General features: G+C 41.9%; 2 protein-coding genes across 2 annotated transcripts in view; one reads left to right on the forward strand and one right to left on the reverse strand.

Moving 5' to 3' along the window:
- The window catches only part of RPL30 (ribosomal protein L30), a 451,366-nt gene that overhangs the window by 419,368 nt on the left and 11,907 nt on the right, over nucleotides 1-20,091 (forward strand). The window lies entirely within an intron of this gene.
- Nucleotides 654-19,326, reverse strand: ERICH5 (glutamate rich 5). The gene is made up of 3 exons (XM_059902012.1): nucleotides 19,185-19,326; nucleotides 2,269-3,201; nucleotides 654-772 (listed from the first exon to the last, which is right to left on the reverse strand). The coding sequence occupies exons 1-3, from the start codon at nucleotides 19,240-19,242 to the stop codon at nucleotides 660-662; spliced, it is 1,104 nt and encodes a 367-aa protein (XP_059757995.1). The 5' UTR covers nucleotides 19,243-19,326; the 3' UTR covers nucleotides 654-659.

Here is a 20,091-nt window from a genome sequence, read left to right on the forward strand (position 1 = left end):
ATAACAGCACCAGAGTCTGCATTCCTTTAAGAAGAATTTTGTTACCATATTTAATACACCATGATCAATAAGGATGTATGGTAGTAGATAGACTTAAGGTGAGAAGGTAATTAGATGACATACTTTCCCAGGTTCCCACCAGCTCTAAATTCTGTGATAGGAAAGAAATACTAGGTATAGTTTGCCCGGTTATTGTTGATCATTCTTACTCCATCCTAATTCCAACTGTATGACTTTATTATCATGAGCTCCCTAAACTCTGCTAACTCCTTTCTCCAGCCACCTATACTTAAAGGTTTATACCTTCTTTTAGGGTCTCATTTTCTACACTGAATGGACCCATTGCCACAGTGAAGAAAACACCCTCACACTCTTAAACGAACATATACCCTAGTTGGTATTGGCTCTGGGTATTGTAGTTTTCTTTTTCTTTTTTTTTTTTTTTTTTTTTGTAGTTTTGAATTGTAAGTAGCTAGAAAAACTGTTCACAGCTTAGCAGTTTTATGGAACAATGTAATCAAGAACATGATAACCACACTCCTTGTATAAAAGATGTAGATGTTGAAAGATAAGATCTGTAACCACAAACTTCACTGCCGCTTTCTGTCTTCTCTGTTATAATACGCTGTGTCGGTTCACCCTTCCATCACCATACCTATCTACGTGGCTGCTGAAAGACCCACAGCTTCTCCTGTTTCTTCTTCTTTTGTTTCAGCCCCTTCACTTACTTTCTCATTCTCCATCTCTGTTTCAACCTCTTCTCCTGTTTCACCTGGAAAAGTAACCAAAAGTGATATTAAGAGATACTTGTTTAGCATTAGCAACAAAGTGCCCCGCAGCTGGTTTCCAAGGGGGGCAGCTCTTGCTTTTTAGGTCTAGACGGTAAGTTTCTCTGGTGGTGTCAAGAAAGGCAATTGCCCTGGGTCTCTCAGATCCTCAGAGTGGCCCATGTCACTTACCATTTCCGAGTCCTGGCGTTTTCTTATATAAAATCAGGATGCAGAATTACCCAAGAAAGACAGTAGAACGTATTACAAATAGAAAGTTCCATTTATATCTAAATCAAAATGTGTTCTATGGGTGCCCAGAAAGCGTCTTGTTTGGTCATTCTGGTGTTTAAAGAAAACAATCATTGAACTTTTAAAGAGTTTAAACATTTAAAAGGCTGGCCATTGCACATACAAATTTTTCCCTAAGAAGTCACTTTGGGCAACACTGGTCCCCATGCTTTGAGTGGAGCCCAGAAGCAGCTGCCTCTTTTGATAGGATTGTGCGCCTGTTCACCAAGGTGCCCGGGGCTTCCCACAGCATTACATGTGCCCCTCACTTCACCCACTGTCATGATCCTAGGCCTTAAAGACTTGAGTTTGCCAACCCTGATCTAACAAATATATACCTTTAATTGCTTCTCCCTTGTTATTCCCAGAGCGCTTTTATATACCTTCACTAAAGCACTTACCTCAGTAGACTGTAGTATTTTGTTTAAATTCTGCCTTCTCCCCGCTAGACTGTGAGCCCCTTGAGAACAGGGACTACCCCTTATTCCTGCAGCTAGCAGATGATTAGACACTCAAAAACTGCTGCATTAACTAAAGAGAGAATTAAAAAACGGATGAATGTTTCACTTGATTATACTGTAGGGTGAAGCCCAAATTTACCGAAATGTAAATCCTGCCCTAGAAGATTTTTTTTTATTATAACTCCAATAAAGAACAGTATAGATACCATTTGCTTTATACTGGTAAAGTACATTTAAAAAAACACCATTTGCTAAGACGTAGTACATTTCTCTAGTCTTCTAATAAAGATAAAAAGACTATAGGAGGACAGGAGCAGGCTGACAGTAATTTTCCAAGGATAAGAGTGCAAAGAAGAAAATGACACTCTAAGAGTCATTTGTGTGTTCTTTCATTAAAAAGTCAGTTCCTCCACTGACCATCTTCAATTTGTACCCTCGTGCCATACATGGGGCCTGATGAAGAGTGAACTTGGAAAAATTCAGAAATTTAACATTCCTTCAATATTCCATTTTATTCAACAATGAAGCTCTAGGTTACAAATCTGAACACAGACTATGTTTTAGAAAATTTGTGCCAGAAAGTCAAATGCCTGTTTTTCAAGTATGGAAGCCTTTTTGGTTTGGGTCAAATGAACTTCAACCACGGAAACAGAAACTAGAGGGACTGTGTCAGCCACCCCTGTCCCCCAGAGATGATCTTTTATGGAGCACACCTAAACAACCTGAATCTGTGACAGCATGACTTTTACCTTCATCGTGTTGGTCCTCTTCGTTAGCATGAATTTTCCTGACCGTTTCCACATTTGCCCCTGTCTCTAGAATTCCTGCTGGATGTTCCATGTTTCCAACTATTCTTTCAGGTTGGATCTGCTCCATGTCTCCTGGACCTTCAGGAGTTTTATGGAGCGAATCATCCTTGACAGCTGTTTCCATAAGCTGACTTCTGTCTGATACTTCTGGTGTTCCATTCTCTCTGGGAATCATCTCTAGAAGTTGGGACTGCTCATCTTCTCCCAATGTTTCTTGAAGTTGCTGCTTTTCAGCTGTTTCCACAAGCTGACTTCCTTCCAATATTTCTGGAGATTCCATCTCCTTGGGAACTGTTTCTGGGAGTTGGGACTGTTCATCCGTCCCCAGAGCTTCTTGAGATTGTGGCTCTCTAGCTGCTTCCAGAGGTGGAATTTTCTCAGCTGTTCCTCGAGCTGTCATCTCTCCGGCAGCTTGTGGATTCTCAGTACCTTCCACTGCTCCAGGAGAGTCCCTCTCTCCCGCTGTCCTCAAAGGTTGACTCTCGGCTTCTGCTCCTAAAGCTTCGGTCTCAGCGTTTCCTTTAAAAGGCTGAGCCTCTGTCACAGCTTCCACGTCCTTCTTTTCTCCTGCTCCTGGAGTATCATCTTTGCCACCTGGCTGAGGTGGCCCAGACTCCTTCAGTCCCTTAAGAGGCTGAGTTTCCTCTGTGGATCCTGGTGGGTCTGCAGCATCCTTTGCCAGGGGCTGTTCATGGAGGGATTTAACACCATTAGCTGTAGACACGGCTGAAATCTTGGGCTTTTCTAGTCGAGGAAGGCTTTCCTTTTGTACCTTGCCATATAACGTAGATTCTCTTCCCAGTGTACGTGGTTTTGGTTGGACAAAGCAGGACTCACTTTCTTCTGTGGTTGAAAAATACGTATTTGAAGTTACTTTTTATCATTCATTTGAAAAGAAAAAATACAAATTGTTGTTTAGTTTCTATCCTGAGAAAGCGTATTGCTATCAAGAAGTAGATTTAACAGTTCAAGACAGTCCTGGGTACAGTACAGTTGAGTACAGAGAGGCCATACCATGACCCTAACATTCCCTAAGTCCAATCTCTTTAGTGTTTTCAGCTCAAATACCTAGTCTTAAGCATGAAGGTCCCCCAAAATCACAGGGTTTTTTTCCTGTTTGCTCGTTGGGCACCTTCTCATGACTCCTGTCCCATATTCTAATTCAGTACCCTTTGTCCCCTCATGCTTTTTCCTCTGTCCCACCCTTTCTCCTCCTTAGGCTTAGTAGAAGATTTTATAGCCCAAGAAGTGGTCCTTGGGCTGCTAGAGAGGTCTTACCTTCCCCCTAAAGCAGAATGGCCCTCAGTGAAAGGAAAGGGTCCCATGACAGAGAAGCCCCACTAGGTCAAAACTAAGATGTCTGGGAGAGAAAGTGGCAGGCACAGTCCAGCCTGAGTTTCATTTCATTTGGGGGTCCCGGTTACAAGAGAAATCAAGAGAGAGTTGGGAAACATGCATTTTAATTTTGGCTCTTCCCCCAACTGTGTGACCTTGGGAACTTAGCTCCCAATAATCATGTATATAAAATGGCAGTGAATCTGTCTCTCCTACCTACGTCAGAGTTGCAAGAGGCATCGTATCACATTAAACAATGAATGCATAAGTGCCCCCTGGAGAGTTTAAGAAAGCAATGTGGCAACATGTTTATACTCTTTGACCCAGTGATCCTACTTCTGGAAATTTACCCTAAAAGCATAAACTTCAGGGAAATGCTCTGGGGGAAAGTATATCATCCCAGTATTCTTTATAACAGCAAAATCTGGAAAACAGCTTAAAAGTCTAATAATTTGGGGGAAAGATCAATAATCCATTGGGTGGAATATTACTGTACCATGCAAAAGATGATTCTGAAGACCATATGCTAAAATAATAAAATAATTATTATATAATCAGTTAAAAAATCAGCACTCCCAGTTGGGTTAATCAAATAAAATAATGGATATAAAGTGTATATTAGCACAAGGTCTGCTGTGCAATTATGTGCTCAATAAGTTAGCTATCAATTTTATATACAGTATGATTATAGCAATGTTGATCATTGGAAAGGAGAAAGACAGGAAAAGCAAACAGAGGGGGAGATACTGGAAGAAGATAAACCAGCATGTTAAAATGGGCCTCTAGGTGATGTATTTCCTCTTCTACCTTTTTTCCCCCAAAGATAATTTTTCATCTTTTCTTGTTCTTTTTTTCCCTAAGTTACCCCTGACCCCAGTTATATATGCATATAGTTTAAAGAGTTACCTGCTTATTTAACGTAAGTTAAGATATACAACTAAGGACTTCCCTGGTGGCGCAGTGGTTGAGAATCTGCCTGCCAATGCAGGGGACACGGGTTCGAGCCCTGGTCTGGGAAGATTCCACATGCCGCGGAGCAACTAGGCCCGTGAGCCACAACTACTGAGCCTGCGCATCTGGAGCCTGTGCTCCGCAACAAGAGAGGCCACGATAATGAGAGGCCCGCGCACCGCTATGAAGAGTGGCCCCCGCTTGCCGCAACCAGAGATAGCCGTCGCACAGAAACTAAGACCCAACACAGCCAAACATAAATAATGAATAAATTTAAAAAAAAAAAAAGACATCCCGTTTACAAAAAAAAAAACAAAAAAAAAAAACAGATATACAACTAAGACTCAGGTCTCCTCTTTCTTTTCCCCTCCTCTAGGGTCAAATTTAGCTGTCTGGGAGGGATACTTTTTTTCCCTATATCTCTAAGTGAATCGCTACTTCATTATTTTTTAGTTTGGGCACTTCAACTAACTCCCACTATGGAAAATAAAGACTTAGCTCTTTTTTTCCCGCACCTCCATCATCCTTCACCCTCTCCCATTACACATTCACATTTCCTTTCAATTCAGTAATTGCATATTAGTAATGATTTAAAATAGTAATCATGAGACTCCCCAGGTGGTCCAGTGGTTAAAAATCCGCCTTCCAATGCAGGGGACGCGGGTTCGATCCCTGGTCGGGGAACTAAGATCCCACATGCCGCGGGGCAACTTAGCCTGTGCACTCTGGAGCCTGCGCGCTGCAATGGAATATCCCGCATGCCGCAACAAAGATCCCACGTGCCGCAACTAAGACCCGATGCAGCCAAATACATGAATAAGTAAATATTTTTTAAAAAATAAAAAAAAAAATACAATAGTAATCATGCTGTAATTTGGGTTATATCGATATTCAGTTATATGTACACATAATGAATATGTCTGCTATGAAGAACTGAGCCATGTAGTGAACTATTACTTGTGTAAACATTTTTTGTTTGTTTGTTTTTCCCCTGAGTTAGTAACTGTCATGGATCTTCACGTCCTTAGTTTATGTATTCTCATTACTTCATTTCACTGCCAATTGTTTCTCTTTTTAATACATTTACTCACATCAAATAGTCTCCCACCCTACCTCTGCGACTGTGTTTGAATCCCCCCCATGGAAAGGAATTAGAGCCCGAAGCTGGAGAAGCAGAGTTCAGAGAGGATTTTGTGAGACACAGGACACAGGCTGTGGGCCTGGGGTCCAGAGCTGGGAGGAAGGCTAGCCTTCACCTCCCCCTCCAGCCTCATTATGCACGAAGCCTTCAAATTAATAGCACAGAAGGCAACTTAACAGAAGCAATTTCTCAGGCCTATAAAGAAATTCATTATGACAAGATAATTCATTTAGATATCACACAAAGGATGTTTAGGTGATGGCTGCCTTAGGGAATTGACAAGGAAATGTATTATTATGCTAATCACAGATGTCTGCCAAATTATATTTTCTGGTAAAATAGTTATTACAGTGATCAGTACCGTCAGTTAAATGAGACGAATGATTTTCATCCAGCTGTGCCAGCTGTGGGTGCATTCTATTGTCATCATTCTTCTAGAGCAGAAAGCTTGAAGGAAAAAAATGTGTTGACACACCCAAATCATAGCCACTCAATTTTATATTTTGAAAAACATATTATGCTATCAGGCTAAGTCAAGTTTTTTTCCCCTAAAACCAAAAGCTTTGTGAAAATTTATTTATACACACATGGTGTCTTAAGTTTCCAAAGGATCTATCAATTTTTGCCATAACTAGAACATTGATGCCCATGATCAAAGTATCGATTTTCATTCTTATATACTTTTTCTAATCTTACTGGCATACGTGAAGAAGGGAAATGTCCTCAACATATAATATTCTTATACTGCAACCTGAAAATAGTCAACCAAGCTGGGAAATATTACAAAAGAAGTCACTGTCTCTAACATTTTTCTGAGGTAGCCCCAGAAGCTAAAACATCTTTAAAATGATCACCAACAATTAGAGAAAGTGCGAAAAAAGTGTAGTGACACACTCATTTTGTAATTCATGTTGATTAACTGCACTCTGAATTTTGAAGTAAATGTATTTCGGAGTTAATAACGCCTCACTAATCACTCAGTAGTTCTTTTTCCTATGTGATAGAAGAGAGTAATCTGCTCTAAAAGGGAGGACAGAGATCTTATGATCTTGAAAATGACACCTCCAATGTACTAGGTTTGAAACCTCATTCTTCCACTTACTAGCCTTGTTAAGCCTCTTTGTGCCTCAGTTTCATCACCTGTAGAGTGGGAAGAGAAGCAGTCGAGCTTTTGTGAGGATTACACGAGTTAATACCTGGAAAACACCAGCACAGCGACTGGCACCCCCTGAACGCCAAGCCAGCCAGCCATGGAAAGCGTTACACTTCACCTGCCAGCCCTAGCAAGGAAGAGACCGTGGTGGACACACAGAAAGGGAAGGTAATTCCATTCATCTTAATACTGGTACCTTTCTCTGAGCCTATTCAGAAAAAAAGAAAGATCAGAGTGAATAAATGAAAAGGGTTGGAAAACAAATGGTTGTTTCAAACCGTCTCTCAGAGAACACAATACTAAAGACTACAGTGACCACAAAACTTCCTTTCTTATGCTATGGAATGTTTTTATCCCCAGCTGCTGAGGGAAGTACAATTTTGGGATCCATCTGGGCTCCTTCCTCTTCAGGTGGAGCAGGGCATTCCAGACTGTTCTGATGTTCAGTGTGACTCCTTATCCCATCATTTACTTAACTGTGCAATCCAGACAAGTTACGAAACTCTCTGGACCTCAGTTTCCTTATCTATCAAATGGGGATATTATCTTTGCCTTTTAGGCTTGTTAGGATCATTGATAATTCTGAGATATGTGTGTAATTACTCAGCATGGTATGTGACATGAGAAGGTACTCAGTAAACAGGGACGCAGCAAACGGCTCTGCAGGTTTCTCATTGCATGGGGTGTGTCCCGCTGAAGGGGCGAGGGAGAGATGAAGTCCAGCCTGTGTGCACCAGCAAGGTTGCATGCATCAGGGGTGGGAAGGGCAGCTTTTTCTAATTTCATAAAGGTCCTCTGTGGGTTAGCAGTAGCCCTGTCAATAAATTATAGCTAATTCAGCAACAGAAAGAATGAACTGCAACATTAAAGAGCTTGGATAAACAGTCCCCTAAACACTGTAACGTTGTCACTGTTGACCTATAAAATTCTGTTGTTACTAATGGTAAGTTTTAAATCGTGATTGTTGATAGAGAGCGAAGTAGTATTCATGTCAGCCATGATTTGACCAGACTTGACTGGCATTAATACAGGCCACTGTTAGCTTTTATATACACAAATATGCTTCATTCTGTTTGTTGGCTTTGATTTCATTTATTCATCAAGTATTGATCAAGTGCCTACTATATGCCCGCTCTGGGCTAAGCACAAGGGTTACAGCAGTTAACAAGGAAGATCTGGTCCTCGCCATCCTAGACTTTACTGTCTGCAAGGAAATTCAAATAATAGCTACTTCCTTATTAAGCACAGCTTGGTACCTATGCACGACCTCTTACCCAAGGGTCTCCACACTCTGTCCACATGGTTTTGTGAATCCCCAGGATAACTCCTTGAGGTAGAAGAAGGTTCTACATCATTTCTTCTAGCACTCTAACTTGAAAAGCAGTGAGATCTTTTGTTCACAAACAGGAGACATTCTATGCCTAATCTGTATTATTATGTAATAAATATTGTGGACAGATGCATTGTTTCCACACCCGAAGTTGTTTAAGGGTGTGACTGTTTTCTGAACCCTACATTTTATCAAATCATACACTGCTCTGGGCCTAATCCTTTGGTGCTCATTATCTCTCTTGATTCTGTTGTAAGTTGATCCCTGCACAAATTTGTTGTGACAGCTGAACTAACAGAACCCTTGTTGCAAGCACCGTTGTGATAGGCACACAAAGAAATTAAATACTAGGCAACATTACAGAAGGGATTAGAACCAGAACTAACATACCTGAAATTCACATTATGGTGGAAGCTTTTCTACTCAGTTCATCACCCTAATCATAAATGAAAAGTTTCTACCCAGCAAGGAGAAATACTTGAGGTCAATATTTCCTAATCCATGGCTAGGGCATATCAGCCATCCCAAAGACCTCACTGGATTGTCTGCTGTTTTCTAGAGAATCAATGAGAAAGGGCATCCTGGTATTTTCCCTTGCTGCCACCATTTCTAGGTTCTGGTAGCTTTTGAGCTTTGGGAACCAGGGATGTGGCATGAGTCTGCTCTAAGGGAAGAGTCCACTCATCTTCTGATTTTCTTTCTCTGCTTTCTCCTCAATTCCATTCCATCATTTATCCATCCATACAACAAATATTTCTGGAGCTAACAGTGGTGCTATTCTAGCTGTTTTTGCCCTTCTCCCTCATCAAAGTATGTAAAGATACTGTCCTTATGTGCCTTGGCACAAATGTTAATCCCCAAGGGTGTGTTCTATCAGTCAATAGATGTTAAAAAGGCACTCATTTTGAAGAGAGGTGAATTTATGCAATATCCCATGTAACTGGAGTATGAAACCATTAGCCAAAAAAATTCTACAGAGGACAAATAAAAATCAGACAAACCACCTTTCATTTTTTAGTAGAACTACCTGAATTTACATATCTAAAATTAGATTTTTTTAAATGAATTTATCTACTTATTTTATTTTTATTTTTGGCTGCTTTGGGACTTCATTGCTGTGCATGGGCTTTCTCTAGTTGCAGCAAGCGGGGGTTACTCTTTGTTGCGGTGCACGGGCTTCTCATTGTGGTGGCTTCTTTTGTTGTGGAGCACGGGCTCTAGGCGCACGGAGGATTCAGTAACTGTGGCACGCAAGCTCAGTAGTTGTGACTCGCAGGCTCTAGAGCTCAGGCTCAGTAGTTGTGCCACACGGGCTTAGCTGCTCTGCGGCATGTGGGATCTTCCCAGACCAAGGATCGAACCCGTGTCCCCTGCATTGGCAGGCGGATTCCCAACCACTGCACCACCAGGGAAGTCCCTAAAATTAGTTTTGATATCACAAGGTAAATGCAATAAAGTTTGAAGGTAAATCTAATTTTGAAATTTAACTACAGAGTAACAAGAACATGTAGTTGGAAAGATACTTCTGGAATAATTGATAAGTACACATGGAGATGGGGGGCTTCTGTCTAGGGGAGAGGCTGACATTGAAGGGCTACAGAGCCAGTCATCAAACATGACAAATAGTCACCACCTTCAGATATGATTTTCTAGTTTCATTTTCTTTGGTTTCTTCTAGACTCCCATAAGATAAACTCTTATTTCAAAAAAGGTATTTTCCAGTGATTGCATAAAACATCACTTTAAAAATTATCAACACTATTTGTACTAAAAAAGGCAAGTTTCATTGACTGATGGTCATTATTGGTACATGGGGATCCAACATTTGAGCAGAAATCCAGTCTACAAAATCAAAGACTCGTCAGTGAACAAGGAAAAAGAGAGAGAAAGTGAAGATTATGTCTCTGATATGTATAAATTGTGACACTTCACCAACCTAAACAGGCCTGGTCCATGATGCTTCACTAGGAACAAGAGTGGCTAACATTTATTGAGGCACTGTGCCTAGAGCTTTATAGGGATTATCTCATTCAATCTTCCCAACAACTCCACAAGGTAAATCCATTATTATCTCCATTACATAGTTGAGGAAATACGGCACAGAAAGATTAAGAACATTTATCCGGGAAGGGTGCATAGTTCGGAGTAGCAGAGCTCAGATGTGAGCCAAAGGAAGTGTGATCCTACTTTGAAGATTTAGGTGCTTTAAAGCAAATTGTGGTTCCAGAACCTGCACCATCAGTATTACCTGGGAGGTTTTTGGGTTTTGTTTTAGTGCTGACTCACAGGCCCTAGCCCAGATCCACTGAACCAAAATCAGTATTTTTAATAAGATCCCCAGATAGTTAGCTTATCTATGGCAGCACTCTGGGTTTATCAGGGAAGGGCATGATGGGATTAGTTAGGAGAGACTAAAGTGGATGACGAACACACAGAACTGACGGGTGTGGGTGTCCTGTGAGAAAGCCCACGCGCAGCAAGGAAGACCCAACACAGCCAAAAAATAAACAAATTAATAAATTAAGTAATTTAAAAATAAAGTATGGACTTTGGTTTATAATAATGTATCAAGCTTGGTTCATTTCTTGTGACAAATGTACCTACTAATGTAAGATGTTAATAATAGGGGAAAGTGGATGTGGACTATATGGGAACTTTCTGTACTATCTTCATAATTTTTCTGTAAATCTAAAACTATTCTAAAATCAAGTCTATTTTTTAAAAATTATAGTAGCAAAAGTACAAGAGCAAGTAACCTAGCAAAATAAGCTCTAGAAGCCTTAGAAAAATGTTCATAAAACTTGGCCATTCACATAACCACTTTTGTGATTTTTGAATATTTTTGTACCACTTTTGCTATTACTGACAGTATTTTTGTCACTTTCCTTTAACACATTTACTAAAAAGAAAAAAAGATCAGAAAATCAACAAATTCAGATCTAGACCTTGATCTTGAGGGAAAAAACAAAACTTGATCTTGGAAAAGCAATAAAAATTGAGATTTACTAAAATTGATATTAATTGATCATTTTTATTGAGGACTTACTAGACAATATTCCAAGCCAGGGGTCAGCAAATTTTTTTCTGTAAAGGGACTGACAGTAAATATTTTCAGCTTTGCCAGGCATAGGGTCATTATTGCAACTACTCAACTCTGTCATCTGTCATCGTAGTGAGAAAGCAGCCTTAGACGATGTGTAAGTGAATGGGCATGTCTGTGTTACAATAAAACTTTATTTATAAAAACAGGTGGTGGGCTGGTTTGGCCAGCAGGCCAGTTTGCCAATCCCTGGTGTAGGCAATATTTAGGTTCCATTCCAGGTACACTATAGTATTAACTCATTTATTCCTCAGGACAACTCTATGAAATAGGAACTACTATTAATCCTATTTTACAGATGACATCACTGAGGCATAAAGAGGTTGAGTGGCTCAAAGTCACACAACTAATAAATGATCCTGAACCAGGATTTAAACCCAGACAGTCAACTCCAGACCCACATTTTAAATTGGAACTCTATACTGTCTCTTAGTATGTTGAAATTCTTGCTCTCACGTGTGCCCTCCACCTCTCTCTCTCTCTCTCTCTCTCTCTCACACACACACACACACACACACACACTAATTCAAGGTGTACAGGTGATTATAGCCTCTCATAACCATCTAGTCTGTAGAGGACTTCCCTGGTGGCACAGTGGTTAAGAATCCAACTGCCAATGCAGGGGACACGGGTTCGAGCCCTGGTCCGGGAAGATCCCACATGTCGCAGAGCAACTAAGCCCGTGTGCCACAACTACTGAGCCGGCGCTCTAGAGCCCACGAGCCACAACTACTGAGCCCACGTGCCACAACTACTGAAGCCGGCGTGCCTAGAGCCTGTGCTCCGCAACAAGAGAAGCCACCGCAATGAGAAACCTGCGCACCACAACGAAGAGTAGCCCCCGCTCGCTGCAACTAGAGAAAGCCGAACACAGCAACAAAGACCCAATGCAACCAAAAATAAAAATAAATTAACAAAAAACAAAAAGCCATCTAGTCTGTAGAGGCTACTCCAGGGCAAACAAAGGAAAAGGAAATTAGCCAAAGGAAACTATGTGGTTCCTATCAGTCTTAGGAAAGTGGAAAAGGATAAGAATAAGGAGGGGAAAAAAGTTCCTTATCATTACCAATGACAGTGAGAAAGAAGCAAGGAGGGCGGTTTGGGGAGGGCATCTCAACAGAGGTCCTCACTGGGATGGCTGAAGGCAAATGTTCTCTCTCAGTAAGAGAAACTACTAGTGAAAGCGATAGAGCAGTTGGAAGGCCTAGCCCTGAAAGCGATAGAGCAGTTGGAAGGCCTAGCCCAGGGCTTCCCTTCTCTTTAATGTCACAGCACACATAGAATATGGTATTTGTGCAGCACACGGGGCACATGGAGAAAGCTGTACCCGGAGGGCTCGGACCATCCCAACCCTGCCTCCCTAGAGGCTGGGAGGAAGGCTGGCACACTGGATCCCATGCTCACAGGCTGGGAAGCTGAGATACATATAATACAGGGACAAGTGTATTTCTGTCACCAAAAATAGACTAGAGCAGCATTAGCTGGGCAAGGCTGAGAAGATAGATGAAGCAGGGATTCCCTGGTGGCGCAGTGGTTGAGAATCTGCCTGCCAATGCAGGGGACACAGGTTCGAGCCCTGGTCTGGGAAGATCCCACATGCCGCGGAGCAACTGGGCCCGTGAGCCACAACTACTGAGCCTGCGCGTCTGGAGCCTGTGCTCCGCAACGAGAGAGGCCGCGATAATGAGAGGCCCGCGCACCGCGATGAAGAGTGGCCCCCACTTGCCGCAACTAGAAAAAGCCCTCGCACAGAAACAAAGACCCAACACAGCCATAAAAAAAAAAAAAAAAAAAAAAAGTCATCCCTCTACTAAAAAAAAAAAAAAAAAAAAAGATAGATGAAGCAGGGCAGTCTGCAAAGGGTGGGATGTTCTCATCCTGCAGGGACCCTTTAGGACTAGGTTTTAAAGAAAAGCTGCTTGTTGGAGAGAGCAGAAAGGGCCTTTTCACTGAGTATAAAGACAAACACATTACAGGCTTGAAAAAGTATTGTCCCCAAATGAGTGTCCTGGTGGAAGGAGCAGACAATTAATTGATAAGAAAAAAAGAATACTTGATTTGATGGTACATCCTTATGACTGTAGGGGAAAGAAGCAGATCGCAAGGGCCTTTCTTTTAGTGAAGAGGAGGCAGGTCTATCACTGACCCCCAGGAGCCTGGCATGGGGGGACCTGGGGGAGAGGAATCTGGAACAGCCACAAAGGAGCATGCCGAGGCTGGGGGCTCAGGTCGTAGAGGAGGCTTATTGAGCAGCCTCTTGACCAAGAGTCATTTCAATCTTTAGCCTACGAAGTCAAGTTCATTTTATACTCATCTGTCTTACACGATGTTAATTGGTGCTATTTTGATGTCCACTTTGAATTATACTGTCATGGCCATAGAGTAAATTGTATATAAATGAAATGTGACTTTCGGTGACCTGGAAAATATATAGATAGAGCAGAGATGTCATGATGCTTCTTGCATCTTTTTACATCTTGCCTCTCCTACTTAATGTTCATTTGGACCTGTCACTTATCTAAACGGGCCTAATATGAATTTGCTCATCTCAAAGCAAGTGAAGCCATACAGATTAGAAAGTTGAGAAGTGTTTGGTATGAATAAAGAGCATGTTATCAGGCCTCGGGGGCTTTTGTCTTATTAGAAAAGTCAGGCTGGAGGAGAGGCCCAAGGACTGTTGATTGTGTCGTCTGAGAAAAGAGGGTCATCTCTCTTGGATGTGGGGCTACGGCCACGCAGTCACCATGTCACCAGAGCCCAGTGCAGTAGTCCTGGGGACCCTACAGCCCCTTGGGCCCTTCCACGGAGAAGAAAATGGGGTCAGCTGAACTTGACCCCATGACACAGGTTGCCCTTTCTTTTCTCCATCTCCAATGACCACCCTTGTTTCTCAGCATGCTAGCACCACCTGGCTTATTTCACCCACCTTCATAAAGCGTAATGCCTATGGCGTTTTAGCTGTTAAAAACAATGTGAGGTGTTTTGGTTTGGGTTTTTGGGGTCCCCGGGTCCCCCCCCCACCCCCAGGCAATCTTCATCCTTAAAGGGATGAAGCTCTGACACCCCTGAATACACACAAAAGAATGAACTCCAACACCTGATGGCAATTCCCAAGGAAGGGTTTAAGGAATGTGAACAACAGCAATAGCTCCGGGACAGTAAGGCAGCTTCTGAGGCCATCATGATACTTCCCTGACATTAACACTCACTTGGAGAGCTATATTCTGATATTTCACTTTAAAAAAACAAAATAATTACCTGTACTACCTACACTTATATACACCGGGATTCGAAGCCTGGCCAAGTTTGATGTTTTTTTAAAATCAGTTTTGGTGAGCCTTTCAGGAACCCTCACAAGTATTGGTTTTTTATTTTAAACTTGATGTTGTAAAACATTAACACAAAAGGGAAAGAGTGAAAGTGTACATGTGAGCTGGGACGTGCGGCAATCTTACAGAAGAATGATTTCATAGAACACAATAAAGCTTTGTTTTGCTGGGTTGATCTTTTCCTGCATGACTAGGAGAGTCTCTTCACAACCCAATCCTGTCTTCTCAAGTCCATCTTGGCCAATGTTACCTTCCAGTCTTTGTTATTCCATGGGTCCTGATGCCTACTCTCCCTCTGCTTTTCTCAGTCGTACTCTCATCCCCCTGAATTCCCATCTCCATCAGTCCATCCATTGACCCAACCACCCCCTCAAGAGATATGGATTGCATTTCTCCTTCGTGGACAGCCACATGATGAGTTCTAGCAGAACCAGGACAGGACCCAGATGGAACTGGAGTTTGTGAAAAGAACAAGAGCTTCGGAGGCACACACATTGGGCTTAAGCCCCAGGTCCATCACTTACTAGCTCTGAGACCTTGGGCAAGTTACTTATCCTCCCTAAGCTGCAGTTTTCTAGCTGTACTTGGTGAAACTAAGGCTCTTATGGGGATTACATGAGACATCTGAAACCAACTGGGTGATCCTACCTTGTCTCCTGATTTCTGCTCCATGCTCATGTTTTGATGAGGTTGAACTAATGTCAAAAGCCTTCAATTTTAGAAAAAGATGTATTATGTTGTTGATGAGAGTGTAATTTGGTACAACCCTTATGGAAAGCATTTAGGCAGTTAGCTCTCAAAATTATAAATGTGCATACCCTTTGACCTAGTAATGCCACTTCTGGGAAATGGTCTTACAGTTATGCTTGCATACTTTCAAAATGATGTATGTGTAAAGGAATTCACTGCAGTCTTGTTTGCAATGGAAAAGACTGGAAACAAATCAAATGTCCCTCACTGGCGGTCTGGGTAAATAAATTACACAACGGATTCTTAAACAAGGGTAAAAAAGGAGAAAGAAGTACTCTATGTTATAGAGAGATTATAGAAAGAGCTCCATATTTTTAGCTGAAAAAACAAGGTAAAGAATAATAGGTATAATACACTATATTTTATGAATAAAGATGGGAGAGGGAAATAATATTGGCAGTGTATAAAGAAACTTTGGAACAATATACAAAAAAAAAAAAAAAACCTAATAAAAGTTTTACCCATGGCTGTGATTGGAACTAAGCAGATGGTGGGGCTAGCGTGGGGGGTATACTTTTCACTGTACGCATTTTTCAAATGTTTTCAATTTTTTGAACCATGTACGTAGTTCTTATATTCCATTATAATTAGCTGTATGTAATAATCAGGCCCACCACAAAGACTTACTGAGCATTCTCTGTGCCAAGCTCTACAGGCGACATAAAGACATACAAGACTCAGTCCAGAGACTTCTAGCACTTGAATGAAAGTAATCCCATTTATATAATATGTGTATGCCAGAAAAGCCTATAAAACTCATTTTAATGTTAATGATGTTTGTTCTTCAATTACAAAGGAGAAGTGTTTGTCTACTTAGGACTGAAATGTCACTGTGTGAAAATATTGGTTGATGACTGAAGGTATTTCTACAGTACAAAGATCAATTCACATATCTGTGAAATTCAACCCTCATCCTATTACCTAAGCAGTGTGAACTCCAAGCAGCTAGTGAGAGTTCAGATAAGAACAAACACATGATAACAGCTGTCAGTGGAAATGTACACATTAACCTAGCAATGAATTTGTCAATAATTACCATCTGTTTACTCTGTCCACATTGGTGCTTAAGCTATAAAATCTCAGGAAGAAGTCTGCCAGAAACGGATGGCATTTATATCAGAAAAGAGTGGAACAGTAATCACACCTAGAAGCAGGGGGCTGGTAGCACAGGGAGGAAGGTTTGGATGCCAAACACCTGGAAACCTTTGGGTCCATTAATGTCTATGAAGTCAACAGAATCTCTGTGTTCAGATTCATCAGCTCCTCAAGGCACTGAAAGGACCAAAAATTGTCCTAATATGTAGAACATGCTTCCATGAACACAAGAAATTCCAAATTCAATCTGTCTAGTTGTCTTTTGGAAAAGAAAAGCCTCTTTCCTCACACATTTCAGGGCATTCAGTAAAAATCTATGTGTGACTACCACGTACCAGGCTCTGTTCTGTACTTTGAGTAGCACTGGTTAATTATTTACACCAGAGGCCAGTCTCTACCTCTGTCCTCGTCCCCTCCCCCCACATCTCTTTCCCTAGTGAGTCATCTTTTGGAGGTGATGGAAAGCAGCTCAGTGGGATTCGGTGTCTGATGGGTCAGAGCAAATGTCTGCACGCGATCAATAGTATGGACTATTCCTATTCAGCCTAACAGCTACCTAATCAGTAGTAACTATCTGATTCGTTGGAGCCCAGAAAATAAGTATTATACCTCCATATTTTAGTGTTACAGGATTTTAGAGCTGTAAGAGATCTTAGAGGTAATCTAGTCCAAGCCATTATTTTATGATGCTTTTGCTTCTAGGCTAATACTGCACTATGTATAACAGTTCTTAAGCCAGTTACAGAAAATTGTTAGGCAGAACTGTACAAACAGAAATCCAGTCTACAGGCTAGTTGATGTATTTTAGCTTTAACTCATGGAGTTCTAAGGTTGATATTGTGAATTTTAAAAGAATCTCTTATGATATGAAGATTATCTGTAGCTCTATGGGAGGGCACAGGAAACTTCTCTGCATCTATGTAGCTGCTGAAAATATCTCTAAAGCTAAATGTCCTCCAAATATTCCTAGTTTAAACTTGGAAGCAAATATAAACTTCATATTTTACTGACTCTTACTTAGGGATAAATATTTTACTTGTGATAATATTTATTATATTTATATCATATTAATATATTATGTGCATGTATTATAATATTTCTATAATACTCTATTATAATATTAAATTAAATTTATTAAATTATAATAAATACTCTATTATACTTTACTATATTTCTTTTGTTGTTTGCATAATGGATGACCACACACGTAATGGGGAACCAGAGGGATCTGAGACAAAAACAGGTTTAAATCTAGTTATCACAAACTGGTTTAAGGAGGAAAAGAACAGATAAAAGGTCAAGTTCTAGAATCACAGCCCTGAGTCCCAAGCCCAGCTCTGACTCTCAAGGAGCCCCGCAACCTTGGACAAATTATTTACTCTTCTCTGTAAAATGGGGATGATCATAATACTTAGTCAAAGCGTTGTTATAAGGATTAAATGAAGTAGTTCATTCAAGAATCATGTGCCAAGCATTGTTAAGCACTGGGGGTACAGTGAGTAAATGCATGTACGGGACATTTAATAACCTTGGACTATTTTTATCTAAAAGCACATAAACACAGGCTTAGGGTTGTACACAGAATTTAAAGAAGTTGTGAGCTACAGAAACAGGGATGAATTATTTATGGGGCCTCCAAGACCATGGAGTTGAAATGCTAATGAACATACAATAGTATCCAATTACAAGAGAGTACTGTCTAACTGAGGGTCAGAAGCAAAATACACCTGTTGATTGATTCGAGATGTGCATTGAGCAATTTATGCAGTGTATTAATTAATTTTCTATGCAACTGGTTGTCACTCGTTTTAACATTTCTTTCAGAACAGCATCCGCGAAAACTTAGACCAGCAATGAAAGCATGAATAAAAAATGAAACGGTGTGACTCATGTGGATGGTTATTTATACTGGCGATAAAATGTTTTTTAAAACAAGGTTACTCATTCTTTTCTGAGAGGATTAAAAAACCTCTTCCATCCGTTGGACACTTTTGTCCCTCCCCAAGAGTAACATTCCCTCCAATCATTTGTTTAACTTTTTTGTTGTCTGTCTCTTCCAACCTCAACCCCCAAGAGTAAGGTCAGTTACGTTGAATACCTTCAGCATCTAGCCAAGCACCTGGCTGTCAGACAGTAGACACTTAGAATACGTGTTGAATTTCTATATAGGATTCAGTGAAGACCTCTTTTTTATCACATGCATATTCGTCAAGAAATACTTAAGCCAAGGATAGAGGAAAATGTATCTGACCTCTTTAAAAGTGCAGGAACCTATTTGATGGAGTGAATGCCCATCTGTAGAGTAATCTGAAATCTCGTACGTTTAAGGGATTAACAGCAGTTATCGTAAATTGAGGCAATTCCGCCTCTGTTTAAGAGAACTCTGTGGCTGACCGCGTTAGGGATTTAAGGCGAGCTCCCCGCGCTCATATCCCCCCAGCAGGGCCTCCCCACGCCTGGGCTCTCGCGGGGGGCAACGTGCGCGGCGGAGCGCACGGGAACCGCCGCATCCTGGGGCACAGCAGCGCCGCTCCGGGTTCCACTCGCATCCTCAGGGAGGAGCTGCCCCCTGCCGGGCCGCGTGGGCACGAGACGCACCTGACGGACACCCGGGGAGCAAACGACCCGAAGCCCGACGCCCGGGCGTGGGTGGGGCCCGGTCCCCTGCTCACCGCTGCGGGGCCTGCTGCCGTCGCCGGCCTTGTTGAGGGCGCTGCTGGAGCAGCCCATCGCGGGCAGGAGGGCGCCCGGCGGGCGAGCGCGCCCCCTGTCCCAGCTCCGCGCGGGCTTGGGTCCTTGAGTCCGGATCCCGCGCGAACCGCTGCCTCAGCACCAGTTCCTCCGACTCCGCGCGGCCGGCTCCCGCGGCTGCAGAGCGCAAGCCTGGAAAGGAAAGCGAGCCGCTCGCTGGGGGAAGGAGCCAGGGTGGGGACAGCAAGGACGCAGAAGAGGACAGAGACAAGGAAGGAGCCAGGTAGGGAGGAGGAGGTGGAGAGGGTGGGAAAGGCAGAGAGGAAAAGGGCTTCAGCAGGGATAGGGTGATGTCAGGGAGAGAGAGGGCGAAGGCCTGGGAGGGCTCATCTGAATCATCGCGAAATCGCTGGGGAGGGGAGGAGGCGATTGTAGCCAGTGGCTATTGATTGGTGACTAGATATGTGATGACAGTCTTCTTACATAACTTCTGTACTGTTACCACAAGGAAGTTTAACGTTGATAACATACTATTTAGTCCACTCTCTCTTCAGGTGTGGTCAGTTGTCCAACTCAGGACCACACATTGCATTTAGGTGTCGTGCCTCTCTTTAGTTTGCTTTAACGAACTAAAGTAGTTCCATCAGTCTTTCTTCGTCTTTCGTTTTTTGTTTTGTTTTGTTTTTTCTTTGTTTTGAGAACAGGCCATTTATTTTGTAGAAAGTTTCTCAGTTTGAGTTTGATGTTTCCTCATGATTGTTTTCAGGTGATGCAGTTTTGTCTGGAATGGGCAGACGTTATGTTGTCTGTGGATTCATATAAAGGGCACATGATGTCAATTTGCCCTATTATTGGTGATGTTAACCTTTTGCTGCGTGCGGGCTTTCT

Source organism: Balaenoptera ricei, chromosome 17, assembly GCF_028023285.1.
Source record: "Balaenoptera ricei isolate mBalRic1 chromosome 17, mBalRic1.hap2, whole genome shotgun sequence".
Taxonomy (NCBI): Eukaryota; Metazoa; Chordata; class Mammalia; order Artiodactyla; family Balaenopteridae; genus Balaenoptera; species Balaenoptera ricei.

Bases quoted from the DNA above. Each gene is read 5' to 3' on its own strand.
- ERICH5 (XM_059902012.1), bottom strand. From the start codon at position 19,242: ATGGGCTGCTCCAGCAGCGCCCTCAACAAGGCCGGCGACGGCAGCAGG. The intron at 3,202-19,184 runs GTGAGCAGGGGA...AATGATAAAAAG, and splicing joins CGGCAGCAGGCCCCGCAGCG to TAACTTCAAATACGTATTTT. The intron at 773-2,268 runs GTAAAAGTCATG...TTACTTTTCCAG, and splicing joins AGAGGACCAACACGATGAAG to GTGAAACAGGAGAAGAGGTT.